This window comes from Gordionus sp. m RMFG-2023, chromosome 2 (assembly GCF_954871325.1).
Source record: "Gordionus sp. m RMFG-2023 chromosome 2, tfGorSpeb1-WG-v2, whole genome shotgun sequence".
Taxonomy (NCBI): Eukaryota; Metazoa; Nematomorpha; class Gordioida; order Chordodea; family Parachordodidae; genus Gordionus; species Gordionus sp. m RMFG-2023.
This window is the reverse complement of record NC_088776.1, coordinates 23,473,783-23,492,690: the sequence shown is the minus strand read 5'-3', so window position 1 is coordinate 23,492,690 and position 18,908 is coordinate 23,473,783. Positions and strand designations below refer to the sequence as shown.

The 18,908-nt window shown below is 25.6% G+C and overlaps 1 protein-coding gene across 3 annotated transcripts; it reads left to right on the top strand.

Moving 5' to 3' along the window:
• Positions 1-532: 532 nt before the first annotated feature.
• LOC135923511 (ribosome biogenesis protein bop1-like) lies at positions 533-18,168 on the top strand. 3 transcript variants are annotated; one of them, XM_065458309.1, is made up of 16 exons: positions 533-636; positions 677-828; positions 876-1,086; positions 1,125-1,259; positions 1,400-1,528; positions 4,327-4,488; positions 4,555-4,714; positions 6,295-6,561; positions 13,099-13,188; positions 13,711-13,787; positions 14,728-14,838; positions 15,096-15,170; positions 17,205-17,392; positions 17,559-17,666; positions 17,743-17,811; positions 17,894-18,026. In XM_065458309.1, the coding sequence occupies exons 1-15, from the start codon at positions 568-570 to the stop codon at positions 17,804-17,806; spliced, it is 1,998 nt and encodes a 665-aa protein (XP_065314381.1). In that variant the 5' UTR covers positions 533-567; the 3' UTR covers positions 17,807-17,811; positions 17,894-18,026. The 3 variants fall into 3 exon arrangements, with proteins under 3 accessions (XP_065314381.1, XP_065314379.1, XP_065314380.1); XM_065458307.1 differs by lacking the exon at positions 17,743-17,811 and having other exon boundaries at positions 17,894-18,168; XM_065458308.1 differs by having other exon boundaries at positions 17,743-18,032.
• The last annotated feature ends 740 nt before the right edge of the window (positions 18,169-18,908 follow it).

Sequence of the window (18,908 nt, the reverse complement as noted above, 5' to 3'; positions counted from 1 at the left end):
TAATACCATGAAATGAAAACTACTAAGACACACATAAGTTTATTGGTAAAACAAAATTAGCAAATACATAAATGATCAAAAAAAATTATCGAAAAAAATGATAAAAAAAAAGATAAATTAATACAAAAAAAAATAGCATATATACAAAACAAAAACAATAATTAGAATAAAATATTTAATCTAAAATGTACCGAAGATAAAATAAAAAACTTCTATTTAAACATGCGAATGAAATTAAAACATAAAAACTTGTACAATTGTTATTTGAATATTATTAACCATTAAAACTAATAGTTTTTAAAAAAATAAAAAGGAAAAAACAATTTAACTTATTGACAAAAATTAAAATATCTTGGGTAATTCAATATTTAATTCTATCATTATTACTGACCTTTAAATTAATTGAATATCTTTCTTCTGCTTTTCATATTTTATATTTTATATTTGATTCTTTTATTCTAATAATTGACAGCTTATCTGTCTCTATTTGATATATTATAGATCTCTTTGATTTACCTCTGACACAGTGTTAATCATTTTATTTTAGAGAAACGTAATATTCCTCAGATGTCCATGCAGAATATTAGTGAAAAAAAAGATGATTATTTCGACAATATCGATTCCTCTGACGAAGAGGTTTATATAATTTGATTTAATATATTATAGCTAGTTATAGGAAATTAGAAATAGTATTGGTAATATACCATTAAGTTGGTACGAAGATTATCCTCATATTGGATATACACAAGATGGGCAAAAAATTTATAGACCTGCAATTGGCAATGAATTAGATAAGTTTTTAGATAAAATGGAAAATCCTGATTATTGGTTTGCGTTTTTATTTATAGAATTTTAATAATATTTTTAAAAAATAGGAAGACAGTAACAAACCTTTCTACTGGTCAGGATACAATTTTAAATAAAATGGAAATTTCTTCAATCAAAAAAATTATTTTCCATAATTTCTCATTAAACAACCATACCCCTTGGCTAGATATATTTTCAAATGAAGTTATGATACATCCATTAATTAATACTCCCCCTAGTAAAAAAAGCTTTATACCATCTTTAGTTGAAAAAGAAAAGGTAGTATAACCTATTTGATAAATAATAATAAAATTCAGGTGAATAAATTGGTATATGCCATGAAAATGGGATGGATAAAACATACTAAACCAAATGTTGATAAAAGTTTGGATGAACCTGAGGAATACCAATATACTTTTTGCAGAGATATATGGAAAAATTCAATTAATGAGGTTTACAACATTAATTAAATAAATATTTTAGTATAAATTAAGATCTAAACTTGTATATTATTTATTTTATATTTATTCTCCATACATTTTTTCTAAATCTTATATTTTTTTTGTTAAAAAATTATTGCACTATACTAAAGAATGAAGATACAATGAGTAAAAGGACAATCAATAGAATATCACATTATATTCCAGCTCCAAAATTGCCTTTACCTAATCATATTGAATCTTATAATCCACCTTCTGAGTACTTATTTGATGAAAATGAAGTAAATTATAAATAAAACTGTTAAGCAAAGGTGTCAGATTTAGCCTATTTTTTAAAAAATATACACAAATTTTCAACACTTTTCAGCCTGATCTGGATTTTAAAATTTTTTGTTATTCTATGAATGAAAGTTAAATTGAAAATATGGGTAATAAATGAATGGCAAATGATCCATTAAATATTTACAGCCCAGATTATGAAAATATTTTTTTAAGGTCTAGCCTGGTTTTATAATAAAAATTTCTATTTCTAAGCCTGGCCAAGATTTTTAAGTTATGCGATTTTACCTGGATTCTGGATTGAGCCTGCATTAATCGGATTTTGATAACTTCTTTATTATAGTGGTTTCTAATTGTTAAAACACAAATAATGTATTTCCGGTGGTTATTCAAATTATTTAAATATGAATATTATGTTAAAAATGTGGTTTTTCTTAAAATGCAATGTTAATTTGGAAGCATTAAGCGCTTTGTTTGAAATACTATGTAAAACCATATACTCAATCTGAAAGCATAATTAATATACATTAAAACAATGATCTTTTTTAGACTTTAAATTTTAATATTTTAACCTTGTATAATAGACTTGTGGGAGGAGGGGTGATTGATTTTTTTTATATTGAAATGATTTTTTTGGAACATTAAATATTTATTAGAACCAATCATTTTTTAAAAATGGTAATTCAAAATATTAGTAGAGCGCTACTTTAACAACTCTGCACACAACATTGGGCAATTACCTTGGTATTAAAATAAAAATCTATTGAGTATAACCAATATGATGTTCTGGCAGGATATATAATCAGATAGTCCATACAGATATGATTATTAAGACACTATATAGTAACATTTTAAAATTTAAATACAAAAATATTATAAAAAATATCTCTTATCTTTATCATTTACCATTTTGATACAATTTCCTGAGGCCATATTTTAATAAAACATTTTTTTTAAATATTAGTTTAAAATATATTCAATATCATTTGTTGATTAGGGTAGGAAATGAGCTTTAAATGTTAGTGCCCATAATGTCTATTTATATTAAGGCATCATAATGATATTCCAACCATCAAATGTATAAATATGTTTATAATAATTTATATGCAAATGTCTTATGATATTGTACTAATTATTGGACAAGCAAAACTTTTATTTTTTAAACATAAAAAGGATTGTAATAAAGAGTAAAATATTATTATAATTATCTATATGCTATTTAATAAAGTTTCTGGTTAATTTTTATGATTTTTTAATCAAATCCTTTTTATTTTGCTAGAAAAGGATTGATAATTATGCAATTAAATTACCATAAAAAATTACAATTACATGTAGTTAGCATAGTTGTTATAAGATAATTTTGGAATGAACTAAAAATTTATTGAGTTGATATCTTATCTATATATGAATACAGGCCCAGCCCAAGTCATATTTAATATTTTAAATTTACTCTGGCTGGGTCTAAAAAAATGTTTTTTAAAGTAGCCAGGCCGGACCTAAAATATATATTTAGAAAAATACCCACACCATGCTGTATATATCTAAATCCAAATATTTTAAATCGCCATTATTATCTATAAAAATTAAAAATTGGTATAATCTATTTTAAAATCTGACCAGACCTGTCAATATAAAGCGGGGCCAGGCTTAATTTTTTTTAAGAAATAGATCCTGGCAAAGAAATCTCGTCTGGGCCATGCAAATTCTGCATCTCTGATTTTAATATTACTTATATAAATATATAATTGAATGTTTATAAATAATTGTTAGATTTCAATAATTGAACATTATCAAAATTTTATTCATTAAGGCATCCTGTTTATCTGTAGAGACCGTTTTATTCACATAACAATTTTATATTGGGATAATTTAAATATGCTAAAATCTCAACACTCATTTTAAAAAAAAATCATTTAAAATTTGCTTTTATCATGATTTATAATTACATCATCTATAGTGTGCTGAAAAAGCATGTTAAGTTCCGTTATCTTTTTACAATAAGTTGTAAACTTTGATAGTTGATCAACTAATCTGTATGATTGTTTTTTTAATTTAAATTATCTTTCATTTCTATCTAAGTCCAATCAAGTTTGAAATAAGGATGTATTTTAAAATAGGATTTATAAATTGGCCAAGGAATTTGAAACCACTGATGCTGGGTTGATTATTTTTTCTGCTACTTCATCTTCATCACATTTAATATTGATAAAAAAAATTTTACAGTGTTGACATCTAAAATAACAACTGTTTAGCTTGGTAATGAAATAAACCTGGACATAATATTTAATGAATTGAATTCAAATATTTATTTTTAATATAGAAAAACATAAAATAAAATGTACAGAACGGATACTTTATAAAAGTGTATAGTTTTGTATCTAGATACTTTAACAGCTCTGGTAATTAGTAATTAATTATCATCTCTTAGAAGAGAAATGAGTAATTGTAACTAATTCCAAAATTTTTAAGTAATTATAATTAGTAATTAATTGGAATTTGAGTAATTATGCCCAACCCTGCTAACATGTGCATTTTAGCGTTATCTATTTTTGATTATTAAGAAATAGAATACATATTTTTATATATATTGAATTTTTGGCTGTACATAATCAGGTAGAAACACTTAAACACATAAGTTTCATCCATGAATGATTACTATAACATAATGCATTTTATAATTTTTTTTGTGATTTGTAATTATTTGTTGGTCTTATAATTTGATGTTTATTATTATTTAATATATGTTGTATTTAATTATTTAAAATTGTAAGATTTTTTATAATATTAAAAAAAACTTCAGAAATTAGTCTGGGAACAAAAAGAACCAGAAGAGAGGAAAATCGATTTTATACCTAAGAAATATCCAAATTTACGGTTAGTTCCAGCTTATGAAAATTTCCTTAAAGAACAATATGAACGTTGTTGTGATTTATACCTTTGTCCGAGAGTTAAAAAAATGAAGGTTTATTTAAAATTTATTATGTTAAAGTCTACAGAAATGGTCTTAATGTTTTTTTTTAATATAAAGGCTAATCTAGAGAATGCAGAAGATTTACTACCTAAATTACCCAAACCTAGCGATTTGAGACCTTTTCCGACTAATTTAGCTATTGTATATAGAGGGCACACAGGACCAGTAACAAGTGTATCCATCGATAGCATTTTCAATGGCCGTTATCTATGTTCTGGTATTGAGCTAATTAATATATTTTTTAATAATTACCAGGGACATGAAGCAAATGCTATATTGCGTTCCTGTTTCATTCCCGTTGTGGCCGAAAAATATGTTCCATTTCAGGTTTTGAAACAATTTTATTTCTTTTACAACGCAAAGTTTATTTATTATAATTAATAATATATGAATCAAATATTATTTCATCTAGGTATTAGATACAGCCGGCAAATTTACTTTTCCAAAATATATTAAAACTTGATCAGAAAAAATAAGAAATAATATTAATGATAATATTAATTAATATCTCTACAAACTAAATATAGCCTCTCGTTTTGATACAAATTATATGTGGATAAATATTCAATATATTATAAAAAAAAGTTTAATATCTCAACACTCATTTTATAAATATTTATTTCTCACCTTTCTCTATAATAACCATAAATACTCTAAATCTTTTGAAAAAAATATAAAATAAATTATAAACAAAAATTTACTAAGAATTATATGAATAATAGAAATGTAAAATTAAATATTTAAAAGACCGGTCATGTTCAGACCAATAAATAATTAAGAGACCAGTCCGGACTGTAACCTTGAAAAAACTTCATCAACTGGTCTCTGCCTAAGGCTGATAGAACCGGACGGTTGATCTTAACTACCTATAAATTACCCAGAATATCCTTTAAAAAATTTAAGTCCTAATTTTGAGCTATTTTTAATTTATTTACTAAAATTACACAAATTGACTGAAATATTAATCAAGCAATGTTACACATCGGGAACATAATATAAATGAATAAATTGAAATCTCTCAAATAAATTGAATGCAAAATTAATGATGGTAAAGTCTGTATAATTAAGGAAAATGAATTGTGGAAAAAAATAAATTTTAATTTAATCTACCTTGCCTAGAACCTATATGATTTTTTTCTGTTTTCTTTTATAAATGAGTTATAATTATGAATTTTGAATTTTTTTCTATTAACTGGTTAAACTAATTTCGGTATCATTTTATAATTATGAATACAACAAATATGTATATAAATTTACCCGAAATTTTGAATAAACTGTACAGTTCTAGATATAAATATCACTAAGGAAATATAATGCATACAAATATATTTTGTCTGCCAAAATATTTGCATTTTTTATTATTATATTTTTACAGTGTGATGGCTAATTTTTATATTATTACAATTTTTGAATAAATATAATTAACTTATAAATCTTATAGTCATTTAAAAATCTAATTATTTACAAATACAGAAGAAAAATGATAATCAGTCAAATTCACTGTTTAAATACTGTTTTAATAGAATATTTTTATAAATATGATTAATCAAATATATCCTATATTAAAAACCAGTATATCCATAAATATAATATATTGTTTTGTGTATTATTTTATTTTCGTATAAAATGTATTGAGAACATTTAAACTTAATCTTGAAGGGGATATAAAGATTAAATTTTTTTAATAAAAATATGTAGACCAAAATTAGAGGTTGGCTTATATGTAAAAAAATTTTTTTATCGCCTTCTAATCACACTAGAATATTTAACGTATTTATTATGTGTCTAAAATATTAGGATCTAACGATGCCTCTGTTCGCTTTTGGGAAATTGGGACTGGTCGTTGTCTTGCCACGATTTCTGCATTTTCAAGCTTTGAGCACCCAGTTATGAGTGTTGCATGGCGCCCCCTTGGTCGCCCTCCCCTCGCAAATGAACCAGCCTTTGCATTCGCAGCTGGAGATAATGTGTACATATGTGCTCTACCACCACTCATTGTCCCTGGTAATTATAATCACGATCATCAAGGTAGCGAAGATAAGGATAAAACTTCTCATGAAATTGGTAACTTTACTTTTGGCTTTGCTTTAAAAATTCATTGGAATTGAATAAAAGGGATAAATTTCACATTCTTTATAATAATTTCAACTTTATTCAGCTTTTTATATATTTAAAATTTTTTTTATAAATGAATTTTTATTAATGTATCCATGATACCTTTAGATCTTTACATTTTATGTTATAGATTTTAATATTACCGAGATAAGTTAATTTTCAGCAACAGATTCAGAATTAATTGATGAAGAAGATAATATTCCTTTGGCATTTTTTCGGTGAAAGGGTTAGAGATATACAATAGAGTTAATTTATATAAAATAAGATTGATTAATTATATTTCATTTCTAGATTCACTGATAAGTCAGAGCGCGATAATATTAAGTATACCGAATTTCAAATAATTGTTCTCAGAGCCTGTGCACACCTTTTTTAGTTCAACTCGACCCGAGCCCGATTAAAATTTTTTTTACAATTTTAGTTTGAATATTATAACATCCCAAAAAATGTGTGCATTTATTCATTGCCATTTTAAATAAAAGTTTATTTGACAGCTATAATCTAATCAAAATATATATTAGGTTGTATTTTATTTGATTTGTGAAAAAATATTATGAAACAGTTGAAATACAATCATATTTAAAATTTATTGCTATTATATAAAAACAATAAGCATGATTTATATCGAATGTTTATGATATAATAGTTAATATAGAGACTAAAAAAATATAATAATGAATATATTATAATGACACATGAATATCATTATCAAAAGTATCACAAAGTGAATAATTGTTACATATAAAATGAGGAATACAGTTTATTTGGCTTTAAACTAGTCCTTTTCTCTTCAAAGGCCCTACCATCAGTTGAAAACGCTCTTTCACTGCTAGCCGACGAAGCAGGGATAGCCAGGAATTTAAGAACCAAAATATAGCATCTAGACGTTTTTAAAGTTCTTCAACGCTAGCATCAGAAAACGCATTGTCAACCTCCCATAAAGAGAAATCTCAAAACATATCTGCCTCACTATTTTCATAAGAAAAGAAATATTCATAATATAATAATAATTTTAAGATATATAGTTACTTATTTTTTAATTCATAATTTTATTATTAATTAAATGAACCTTTATTCACTACTCTATCTATCAGTTGAATATGATGAGTTGGTATTTATAGATTTTTGCCCAATCATATCTTGGTTGATCTTCTTGGCATTAATCAACGTGTTAATATGTTGGCACAAATCTTTATAATGATCTCGGGATAACATTTTCATACCCTGAAATTTTGGGCACAAAAATGTCGAAATTTGATAGAATAAATCTATTTGAAATTTATCCACCACTATTTCCCGACAGCTGGTTAAGCTACTAGTTTAAGTTTATACGAGCTAAAAAAACTCAATATTTTTTGATAACACAATTTAACTTTATGAATGGTGGGTTTTAAATCACCCTCAAGTTTATCTGTTTTTTATGTCCATTTATATAAAATACATTTATTTATATTTTAATACATTAATTTAATTGAATACAATATATCATTTTATCTTTTTATTATGCCTTGAAGGTATTCTATTACACTCTACTGAGAATCTCCAATATTTCATTGAATTGATTGCTATCCCATCGAGTCTCAATACACAAATGGATTGTTTTTATTAATCTGAAATTAATGCTATATTTTAATAAAAAGTTGATTTAACACTCTGTTTCGTATAAGTAACTAAACCTTTCAATCAATAAAACATTGATATATCTCTGAACCTTGAGATTAAATATTTTTATTATCAACGGTATTCCTTATTACTGTATTTAAAAGATGAGAAGCACATCAATCGTTTATGATTTTTAAATCCTTTAGTCATATGAGTTCATTGGTCTGCAATGAATGGCATTTCAGATAAATATGCCCTACTCCATCCTGTAATGTGAAATTTCTAATAATTTTCTTTTTATTATTTTCACCTATCTTTTTTTCTTCTTCAAACTTGCATGTAAACAATACAACTATTAAGTTTCCAAGAATCGTTTTAGAAATGAATAGTAAGAGTTACATAGAGTACTTTCTTATAATCATCAGTTCAGAGGTTGGTGGGGGCTATAAAAAATTATAAATAATTTAACCATTTCATATATTTGTTACCAGCACATCGATTCTTTTTCAATATGCATTCAATTTCGGAAATAATTTATTGCGTATACCATCAGCAGTATCTATTAAATTTCTAGAAATTGTTGTATAATTTGGAATGATGTTTCTAACATCAATATTTCCATATATTGAGCCAATTTTAGTAAAATGTTGGCAACAATTAACAAAGCCTTCCTCATAAATTGTATCAAATGATCTTAAATTACGTCTATAAAAGGTAAGCACTGTACACTCTTTTTTTTAAATTTGGCACAACTTTTGTATTTTTGGGGATCACAAAAACTTGTTAATTGAGTCTTTATGCTTTTTTAGTTGATTTATGTTTAAAACAATTTAATATCATATATTTAGTGTATAAATATTCTAACCTGTTGCTAAATGCAACTCATATTCTTTGTCTTCATCAGAGTGGTTAAACCCTACTTTTAAAAGTAGCTAGCTAGCGTTATCTCTATCTATCAAAAAAAAGTAGCGTGCTATTAGCTACTATTTTTTAAAAGTAGCTTTCGCTACTATATATAAAAAATTAGAAATAAATTTGTCTATTTTTTGCTTTAATACACAAAATTCAACATTTATAAATTATAGTTAGTTATTGATCATAAAATTTTTTATCTAAAAAGACTAAAATTAAATAAAAATTTTAATTTTATTGCATTTTAATAATAAAATCATTTCTATACTATTATCCCCAAGTCTAGAGCTATGATCAGAAAGTATGTTTCGCCCTATTAAATAATCTCAAAACGCTAGCACCTGAGAGCAAGGCTGTATTTAGTTTTATATACATATTTTTAATATAAGAAAAATTATCAAAATACACTTTTGAGTATTTTTAGATTTAAAAACGCGTCTAGGGGATTTTTTATTATATTAGTATCCTTTATTTCAAAAAAATTTAGAGGAAGACATTTTTCTGGTTCTAATTAGGGCATCTTTGTAGACTATTCAGATTTACCATGAACCTATCACCTTTATATTTAGCATCATCGATTAGAGCATCCTTCATCACTTCAAAGTTATCTGCTATCTTAATAATTAGCGACAATAAATTGTTGTGCCAGGGTATAGAGTTTTAATCATGATGGAATATCAACCAATGATATGGCTAAACTGTATCAAGTATAAAATCGAAACTTTATCAGCCATTTTGGGCATGTGCAATAATATTAATCAGTTTAGTTTGAATTGATCTTTTTTGATGTAGTTTCCCCTATACCAAAATTATTGATGTTTTTCTATCTCTTTAAAACTGTTGGCATGAACATTCTTCCAAAAAAAATGCTATTGGAATTTAAAATTAAGGTGTTTTTTAGGTCATAACTACTAGATTTATTTGAGGATATATTTTTTCTACATTTTAAACAAATAAATTTGTAGTCATCTTTTTTTTACATCAATTTGAAAATGGAAAATTTGTATTATTGTTATTACATTTTCTTCCAGGGTACCCTCCACTTCATTAATATTATCATTGTCTGACTCAATTACATCGATTTTGATATCCATTTGTATGAAATTTTAAATCCAGATGATTTAGGTTCATTATATTTTTGAAAGTAAAAGATAGTGCACTACTTTAACAACTCTGGTTTTCATCATATAAATGAAAACTTTTTCCAGACCTCATATGCCATTGACATTTTGCCTTCAGATTCCTTGCTTTTAATTTTTTCACCAATTTTTTTTAAAATTTGGCATCCATTAAAATAATTTTTTAAAATAGATATTAGTAAAATATAATTTATTTAACTTGATAGAATATGATGAAAGTAAAATATGTAATGCACTAAAATATAATAACATAAAATAGTTTGGTATATGCTTGTTATGTAAATTATAATTGAAAATGACCTGTTATCCTGATTGACATTTTAAGAATAAAATGTTATGATGGTATAATTGACATTATGAATTATAATGATTATTTAGGAAATTTATATTAATATTTATTGCTTGGGTCGGGCCTGCTACGAACATCTCGTACAGTTCTCTATAAGTATATTCCTACACTTAAATTGTCATTAAAATATTTTGATCATTAAATTCTGAATCTGTTTCTGAAAATTGACTTATCTCGCTAATATTAAAATCTGCAGCATAAAATGTATAGGGATCATATTTGATACTAGAGGTCTGCATTGGGCGGGGTTTCGGCCCGCCCGCCCATCTAAGAGGGCGGGTAAAAAATTTCAAGAATGGGCAGGCGGGCGGGTTAAAAAATTTATGGGCGGGCGGGTTATGAAATTTAAACAATGGGCGGGCGGGTTAAGGAAATTTAAAATTTTTGTTCAAAAACAAACTAAAAAATAATTGTTTAAATGATCTATAACAATATTTCTTTTTTTATTGTACCAATCGTTTTTTTTAAGTGAAGAACATTTACCTAACTATATTATGTAATAAACACAACAATAAAAAATTTTTCTTAGAATAAATAAACATTTTTGTCTAAAAATTTCCTTTTATGGGAATGTAATAAAACTTTTCTAGTGCTTTTTCCGAACGCGGAATTAGTATTGCTGGAAGATTTTTAGAACAAGGAAGAACGTGTTTGAATCCAGAAAATGTCGATTCATTATTATATTTGCATTATAATTACATATAATATTAATTTTACATTTATATTTTTTTCATAAATATTAAATTTGATCAAATAAATTGTCCATAATTTACATTGATTATTTTTATACTTATATTAATTTCCTAAATTATAAACTTTTTGCAGAGGTAATACTGAGATATTTTTATTGGATGCTTAAAAAAATGAAAGAATGACCATAATTATAAGCGGGCTTGGGTTAAAAAATTTTTATAAATAATGAATGAGCAGGCGGGTAAAAAATTTTAGACTAATGGACGGGCGGGCGGGTAAGTAATTTTAGACAAATAGGCGGGCGGGCGGGTATATATTTTTTTGAAAACTATGGGCGGGCTGGGCGAGCTGATTAAATTTTTTTTTAAACATTGGATGGGTGCAGACCTCTATTTGATACCTTAATTAAATTGAATTGAAAATATTAACTTTTTGATCTTTTTGAAGAATTCGACTCACCATATGATTTCGTAAAATATTGTTATAATAAATTTTTATAAAAAACGCGCTTGTTTGGGGGTAATTATATAAAATACGATATATAGAAAAATTACCATATTTGAAGTATCATATATGATACCCCAGGAGAGAGGATATCAAAAAATTCTGAAGTAGACATCGTCTCTGGTATTGCAGTTGTGCAGTTGAACTCTACTGATATCCACTACGACTCTCAAAATTATTTGATCAATGTTAACTATATTTCAAAATCTTATCGAAATTCGTGGGATTCTCTCGATTTGGGATTTAAAAATATTTATATTATAAAAATAATTAATAAATACTCCTCTCTAATCTTAAATATCTAATAAATTTGATGTTACAAATTAATTTTTTTTAAATTAAAGAGGCCATTTTTGAAATATCGATTTCCTTCATTCTAATTCCCGATTTGATCTTATTTTTTAAATGTCTTTTAAACATTAATATTACTAGGCATATAGAGCCATTTTTGTTTCTATAATTTTTATTCACATTTATATATTGATGAAAAATGCCAATGTTATAATTTTTTGGAATTTGACGGATCATATCTCTTCCTGAGGGCTAGATTAAAATCTAATATTAGGGCTAATTAATACTCTTCTTACTTACACTGCATATTCCTCATTGAAATCTAAATGGTTTAGGGAGGGGCTCACTACAAACGATTAGACATGAAATTGGTTATTTATATATATTGGTTAAAATCCTTTATATAAAGTTTAATGCTAGATATCGACCTTTAAAAAAATGATAGGACGGATTTTATACCATATCAAAAATTGATAGTTCCTTATATTTAGAATAAGATTCCTGTATGAATTTGTCAACTCCAACCAAACTCGGATCGGATATACAGGTTTGGAACTTGACTTTAAAAATTTTATTCAGGCCCTACTCAAACCTCGACAAAATATTACATTATTTAACATAAAACTAGAGTTTTTATTTGTATAGTGTTTAGAATTTTTCCCCATTCCTTAAAAAAGGATCTTACTTTTTCTTTACTCCAATCAATCAATATATTTTCCTTCAGATCGGATCAGACTCATTTTTAAAAAATTTCATTTCAGATTCAGATCTTTCAAATAAAGTTTTATATTGGTAGGGCAATCTTGGGTTGGGCTGAAGCTATAGTGCATATGCAGGGCTCTACATAATATGGTCTGGGCACTCAGTTAGCAGTTGTATTATAAAGCGAAGTTTTTAAATCCAACTTCATCAAATCGTTATGAACTCCAATCTAATAAGGGCTGGGGTGGGGATACAATATATTCCCTTCAATAAAAATTTATTTTTGGTTGGCAGTTAAAGATAAGGTAATGACTAAAGATAGTATGGACGCTGATGGAAAAACCGCGGAAACTGACTTAGAAAATGAACCTACTGAAGATCCAAGTTAGCTTTTATTGTTTTTTTTGAAAATTTTGGTTTTAGTCATTTTTAACTTAATATTTTAGATTATTTATGATTAAATTATAAATTTGAATATCAATGTAAAGCTACTAGGGCCAGGAAAATATTAAATTACATCCTAGTAGCTTTTTGAAATCCCTTATAACTAAGGGTAAAACTTTTAAAGGTAACCTATTCTTACATAGTATAGTAATGTTAGTTACCTCAAAAACGTAAAATTTTATTATTCATAAATATATATAGTTTAGCATAATATGCTTAGTTTAATTCACCAAGATCTGCAAATCTTATTTTACTTATCAAATGTTATATTATTTAATAACCAACCCCTTCAACAAATTTCAAAAATATAAATTTTGAAGCAAAGAATGGAAAAATATTTATTTTTAGAGAATTCTAGATTTTTGAGTGGCAAATTAAACAGTAGTGACGCCTATGGCATAATTGCGCTCGAGTTGTCCTTCTATGAAGGCTTTAATTCTATTTATAATTGTTTTTTTACAGAATCGATAGTAACTTGGATTAAACCTAGTAAGAAGCAGAGAGACATGAACATCCTATTTATACTTAAACATCCTAAAGTTACAAAATTCTATTTGGATTTTATTTATTTATTGCTATTTATAAGTATCATTTAAGAATAAAATTGAATCTATCTAATATGACCAGAAGAGGAAGAAAAATATAAATTGATTAAGAGCTAAAAAAATTATTATGAAAAACAAAAAACCGTTTTTATTATTCAACTAATCATTTTTTTAGTTTTAAATTAATAAATTTTCCTGAAAAAATAAGAATAAAATTTTTCGCAAATTTTACTTTTAGCATTAAAATGTTATTTTATGTAATTAAATTTTGATTTATTATTTTCTATAATAATTTTTTTGGTGTTAAGTTATAATCAAGTGCTGCAAAAAATTTATTTAAAAATCAACGCTGGGTACTTTTAGTAAAAAATTACGCCGTTGCTATTTTGACAATAAGTTATCTGCATCGGACCTAATTTCCCAAGCTCGACCCGAATTTTTTAAAAAAATTATCCAGCTATATTCTGGGACATTGCAGGACCTTATTTCCAATTTTCTGTTACAAAAATTCCCGAACGAATTATTTGTCCCGAAAAGCTCGACCCAAAATATAAAATGTCCGCCCGAACCCGAATTTACTTAAATAAAGAAAAATTTAATTTTTTTTTTATTGTAAAAAAACATTACAAATAAAAGATATTATTGTTTCGTGCAAGAATTTTAAAATATATCAATTTATTTGACAAAATGTAATATCATATTTAAAAATTTAAAGCCAGGCTCCGATTTTTTTTAAAAAAATATTGGACCCGATTCAGCTCAAACCGAAATTATTTTGGGTATGGGCCGGGGTGTAATCTGCAGATCTCTAATAGACGTTGCTTTACAGCACTCAATAATTCGCTTTGTAAGGCACTATTTAACAAAACTAAACTTGACCATGCAATACTTTAAAGGATATTTATATTTATAAAGCAAATTTTTAAAATTATAGCTTGTCACAAAAATTGAATGGCACAAAGGCGCGGATTACATTTTATCGGTGTGTGCAAAAAATGGTGCAAGCTCAATCATTTTGAACAAAATATCCCAGAAACATTCCCAGGTTAATAGAAATCAATAATTTTAAAATCATACCATTTGTCAGCCCACAGGTTCTGATTTATTTAGATCTCAAATATATTTTTTTGGGCCAATAAAATTAAAATTTTTAATTAAAAAATAATAATTTTCTCAATATTTTTGAACAATTTTAAGCTCGAATTAGAGTTGTTTATCATAAATTTTTAATAATTTAGAAACCATTCTGATTTCCTCTTTTTTTTGTGATTTTTAACAAAATTTTTATAAAAAATATTCAAGGCACCTTTTAAAAAGATGAAAGGAAATATTCAAACTGCATCATTTCATCCTAAGGCGCCAATTCTTTTTGTGGCGGTAATTAATGAATATATTTATTTATTTTAAATTATACTTAATAGATAAGAACTTGTTCAGTTTTCATTTTAAGATATAAATGAGTGTTATATACTCCACTTTTGTTATTATTAAGGTACTGACTTGGTTTTTATAATATTATTGGCCGATATACTAAGTAAGCTGAGATCCAGTCAGATTAAAAAATATTGAATCGTAATGGTATAGAATATTATTTAATGATAACTATATTATAGCTAGTACCGATCTGGCAATAAAATGCCCATGGCCCTAAATATTAATGCTATATTTCATTTTTATTCTTCATTCTTTGCCAGATTGAATATCACAATTATATAATAAATTTAAAATATAAGAAAAGTTTAAAAAAATTAGGAGGTTATTTAGTATTCATTTTCATATCATATTTTGTAATAAATAGAATAATTGATTTCTCAAAGTTATTGCTGAATATTTAAATTTTATGCATACCATAAAAATAGAGAACAAAATAAATATGTTGAGTGTGAGATTTCTTTCTTATAAAAGCCTTTTTTTAGAAATTCTGGTCGTGGGCCACAGGCGGGCTTGGGCTAAAAAAATTTGTTTTTCTATATCATATTACTATGAAGATCTTACCATACTAATATAAACTGGGCCAGTCCCGCAATAAAATTTTTTTTAAGTCTAGGCTAAGTCGGCCCTATATTTAAAAAATTCTCAATTCCCCAAAATTATTCCCAGGCCTATATCCTAAAATTTAATTTATTGTATTTCATGGAAATAAAATATTTAAGTGTATTTATACAATCATTTTGTTTATGATCTGAATATTTTATCATTAGAAGAATAAAAATTGTAATATTTTTTAAGTCAGAACTAAATTTAAATTACCTATTTTATATAATTTACTTAAGAATAAGTATATTCCTTTCATTCTAATATTTGTTCTATATCTTTTATAAGGCAAAAATTCGGTCGCATAATTACATAAATATGGAACGAGAGAGTGAAACATTTTTCTTTAAGATAACTATTGACTATATTTACTTTTGAAACTTTAGGTCTAATAGTATTACTAATGCCTTAAATTATGTTAATAATAATACATGTGAAGATCAGTATTACACATTTTTTTATGAAGAGATATGTCAACATTATGATATTACATTGGAGAACAAATGTTGAAAATTTCTAAAGTCCTTCATGGACGAATCGGTCGAGACAGACATTCTCTCGTTCAGATTCGGGCCTTAATTTTATTTCCATAAAAACCACAAAATTGTTTATTATACTTAAGCGCGTATATTTTTTTCTGATTTTGTTGAAATATCCTGTTTTTTTTCAATAGTAATAAATCGAATTGGACTTTTAAAAAAAAACTCGGTAATGAAAAAGGTCGAATACAGGGTTCTAGTTAAATGAAGCTAAATTTATGCTACATTCTTTTTGAAATGACAAAAAATTCTCTTTTAGATTAAGTAATTTTAGAATAATATGTCTTCTTCCCAGTTAGAATTAAATAATTTAAGTTCAGGTTACGTCATTCGATTTAACACACTCTCTAGCATCATGAAAATGGTATGCCAACATGTAGGGACGTTTAGTTTTTTTTAAATAAAAAATGTAAAAATTGTATCAAAATGTATCTATACAGCTAAAAATATCTAGATACACAACATTTTTGTATTTTTATTTTAAGTCTTCTACATGTAACAACCAGTATTTTCTTTATAGTTTTATTTCAAATATATGGTCTCTTTATATAAACTATTCTTTTAAAGCATTTTGGATACATTAGAGGTGAGAGTTTATGCTCAGGTCTTATAAAATATTTGCTGGCCCTTCAAATTTGAAAAAAAATGATGAGATTATCTTATTTAGTGATCATTGTTTTTATATGGATTTACTTCTTAAATAATTTTTCTACATGTATTATAAAATAAGAGATCCATCACTTTTTTAGGCATGAGTTATTTTATAAATATAGGAACGCTTTCATAAAATGAAAAAATAATTATACGATTATATAAACTCTTGAATATATACCTTTAGACACAGAAATACGTTAAGATATATAATATGGTGCAAAAAGAATTGACCAAGGTTTTGATATCATCTTGTAAATGGATCTCTAGCTTAGCTATTCATCCTTCCGGTGATAATTTAATAGTGGGAAGCTATGATAATAAGGTGGCATGGTTTGATATTGATTTAGCCTGCAGGCCTTATAAAATTTTAAAGTACTTTTTATGTTGTTATATATTACTTAATTAAGTTTTTGAATTATATTAATTTAAGATTTAACTTTAAAATAATTACCTTGCTATTTTTATGCTATATATTTTAAATAATAGTTTTAAATAATAAAAATATAATATTTAAAAATCCGCATGCCCAAATTACAAGATTTCATTCAACGTCAGTTCGTGCGGTTGCTTTTCATTCAAAGCTACCTCTTTTCGCTTCAGCTTCTGAAGACTCTTCATTAATTATAACTCATGGCATGGTTTATAAGTAAATTATTTATTATTCGATTATTAAAAATAAATTAAAATAAAATGCCTTGTTTAAATATTTTTTATTTCCAAAGGACTAGCTTTCCAAGACACTGGGAATCGGCTACCTTTTTAATTCTAAGAATCACACATCTTTAAAAATAGTCTATATTATTTTAATTAAATATGTAATTTCATTTTTTTTATATTCTTATCTTATCAAGCATTATATATATATAATTTAAGCGACCTATCTCTAAATCCTCTAATAGTGCCAGTTAAAATATTAAAGGGCCACCAGAAATTAACAGGGGGCATTTTGGATTGTGTATTTCATTCTAGACAACCGTGGATTTTTTCGGCTGGAGCCGATTGCAATATACATTTGTATTCTTAAAAAAGAGAGTTATGAAATTTCGAAACAAAATTATGAGTGTTGATTATTGACGTGAAATGTATAATTTTTTATGATATACAAATAATTCCATTTATGGAGTTTTTATCACTCGTATGCTTTTATAATCGGCAGTACACTAACTACTATGTGTATTATTTAAATAAATCAAATTTGAAAATATAAATTATTACTTTATTTTACTTGTCAGTTACATATATATTTTTTCAGGTTTAGAAACTCAGGCTCCTGATACATACATAAAAGTATATGTTTGTATAATATGATTAAACAACGATTTTGAATGTACGGTTCAGATTTGGTTCATAAAAAAGAATAATTTTGAACCTTTCGCTTATACATATTAAAAAAAAAAAATTTTTAAGATTTTTATAAATACAGGTCCTATTATAACAATCAAACACCTTTTATGAACTATTATGTAGATGATTATTATTTACTTTAAAAAAAAAATACTATTGAGCTAATTAATATGATTAAAATTTGAGATTATCTATTAGGCGAAAGTATAAATTTTATAGCAAATCTATAAAATTAAATAATTTATTAATTTAATTTTTTTCATAAATCTTTCACTTCCTCGTTTTCTTTGGCCTTTATTTTTCTTTAAAAAGATTTCATTCGCCGCAAATTCTTATTATTTGTTTTTCGCTAAATCTCGGTTTTTACGCCAATTTCTTTGTGAATAAAGTATATAGTATATCAAAAAAATTTATATAATAAATATTTTATTAAAATTTATTTAAGTAATTTATCTCATTTTTAAAGCTATTCATTAGACGAGACTGCGTGATGCTTACTAGAGGAATTATAAATAGTCTATTTTTAATCTTGCTAGTTTTGGTT

What these genes read in the sequence shown, in the direction of transcription:
- LOC135923511 (XM_065458307.1), top strand. Translation starts at nt 568, where the DNA reads ATGTCCATGCAGAATATTAGTGAAAAAAAAGATGATTATTTCGACAAT. An exon ending in TCGATTCCTCTGACGAAGAG is followed by an intron (nt 637 to 676) that starts GTTTATATAATT and finishes AGCTAGTTATAG; the next exon opens with GAAATTAGAAATAGTATTGG. An exon ending in ACTTATTTGATGAAAATGAA is followed by an intron (nt 1,529 to 4,326) that starts GTAAATTATAAA and finishes AAAAAACTTCAG; the next exon opens with AAATTAGTCTGGGAACAAAA.